The sequence below is a fragment of the Emiliania huxleyi genome (genome assembly GCF_000372725.1).
Source record: "Emiliania huxleyi CCMP1516 unplaced genomic scaffold EMIHUscaffold_7767, whole genome shotgun sequence".
NCBI classification, from domain to species: Eukaryota; Haptophyta; order Isochrysidales; family Noelaerhabdaceae; genus Emiliania; species Emiliania huxleyi.
In genome coordinates, this window is record NW_005196184.1 from 1 (window position 1) to 1,315 (window position 1,315).

The window sequence follows — 1,315 nt, forward strand, 5'->3', positions numbered from 1 at the left end:
CAGTCGCGAGTCTGCCGGCACGCGGCCGCCCGCTGCGACGCGGATGACGTCGCCAGGCACCAGCTCGGAGGCAGCGATGACGCACAACGCCCCCTCGCGCCATACCTCCGCGTCGTTGGGCTCGTACGCCTTGAGCGCCTCGATGGCCTGCTCGGCGTTCGACTCCTGCCACACACCGACGACGGCATTGAGCAGCAAGATGAGGACGATGACGAGCGGCTCAACGAGAGCATGTAGGCGCTCCCCGGCCTCCTCGCCCATTGCCAGGCAAAATGAAACGGCCGCCGCTCCCACCAGCATCTTGACGAGCAGGTCGTCAAACTGTGCGAGGATGAGGCGGAGCCACGGGGTCGGTGGCTCGTCTGGGATGGCGTTCGGGCCGTGCAGGACGATCCGGCGCTCTGACTCGGCGCGATCCAGGCCGACGGAGAGGTCGACGTCGAGGCGCTTGGCGGCCTCCTCGGCCGTCAGCGCCCATGATGCGGTGGATGCCATTCCTTACTTTGCCACCTCGAGTCGAATGATGCGGGAGCAGGCTGCACCGCGCTCCGGCTTGTGGCGCGAGGGCAACTTTCTACAGTTTGAAGAAAAACGCCCGCACATAAACGCTCAACCGGCACGGGCGAGTGGCCAGAGCCCATCCTCACCAGCCCTGCCCCGCAGCGCGGCCGCTCGCCAAGCCCCGTCGATGAGTGGTCAGATGGTTAGTGCCCGAGAGCGAGGGGTCCGGGGGGAGCACAAACATAGGACGCCCAGCCTTGCCCCCGTGCCGCCGAGTGCATATCCTATGCGAGAGAGATCCCCTGTGCCCTGTGCCCAGCCCTCTCCGCGCGGCGATGCGCCCTCCCCCCTCGCTTTTGCAAAATCCTGCAAAGGTGGGGGCGTGTCTGTCCTCGACCCAGCCCTAGCTTGGGATGTCCGTTGTATTTATTTATTTATTCGGAGGGGCCCGAAATCGCACAGAGGTTGCTCATCACTCATTCCCAAATTTCCCCTCTCAACCACAACCACCCGGGCGGTAAAACACATGGCGACCGTCTATACGTGGAAGCGCCTGCGGCTCGTGTCGAGCTCCGGTTTGTGCTTCCACTCGTACTCGCCGTGCTGCGTATCGAAGGTGCCAAGCTGGAGAGACTTGAGCCGCAGCGTGAAGCGCGGGCCGAGCTCCTGCAGCCGCGCCGAGACCTGCCCCCGCTCCTCCTTTTGCTCAAAGATGTACCGGTGGTGGCGGAAGAAGACGAAATCGCGCTGGTTGTGCATCGTCACAACCTGCCGGCCGCGAAATTGCGGGTCGTGCGGGAATAGGCACGCCTAC

At 64.3% G+C, this 1,315-nt stretch overlaps 2 protein-coding genes across 2 annotated transcripts; both read right to left on the bottom strand.

The window, feature by feature from the left end:
- EMIHUDRAFT_78746 (hypothetical protein) lies at positions 1 to 495 on the bottom strand (the record flags this gene model as incomplete). Its single annotated transcript, XM_005760163.1, has 1 exon — positions 1 to 495. A coding segment is annotated over one exon (495 nt), but the record flags the coding sequence as incomplete, so codon positions are not given.
- A 543-nt stretch (positions 496 to 1,038) lies between these two features.
- On the bottom strand, positions 1,039 to 1,305 carry EMIHUDRAFT_78745 (hypothetical protein; the record flags this gene model as incomplete). Its single annotated transcript, XM_005760164.1, has 1 exon — positions 1,039 to 1,305. A coding segment is annotated over one exon (267 nt), but the record flags the coding sequence as incomplete, so codon positions are not given.
- Positions 1,306 to 1,315: the final 10 nt, after the last annotated feature.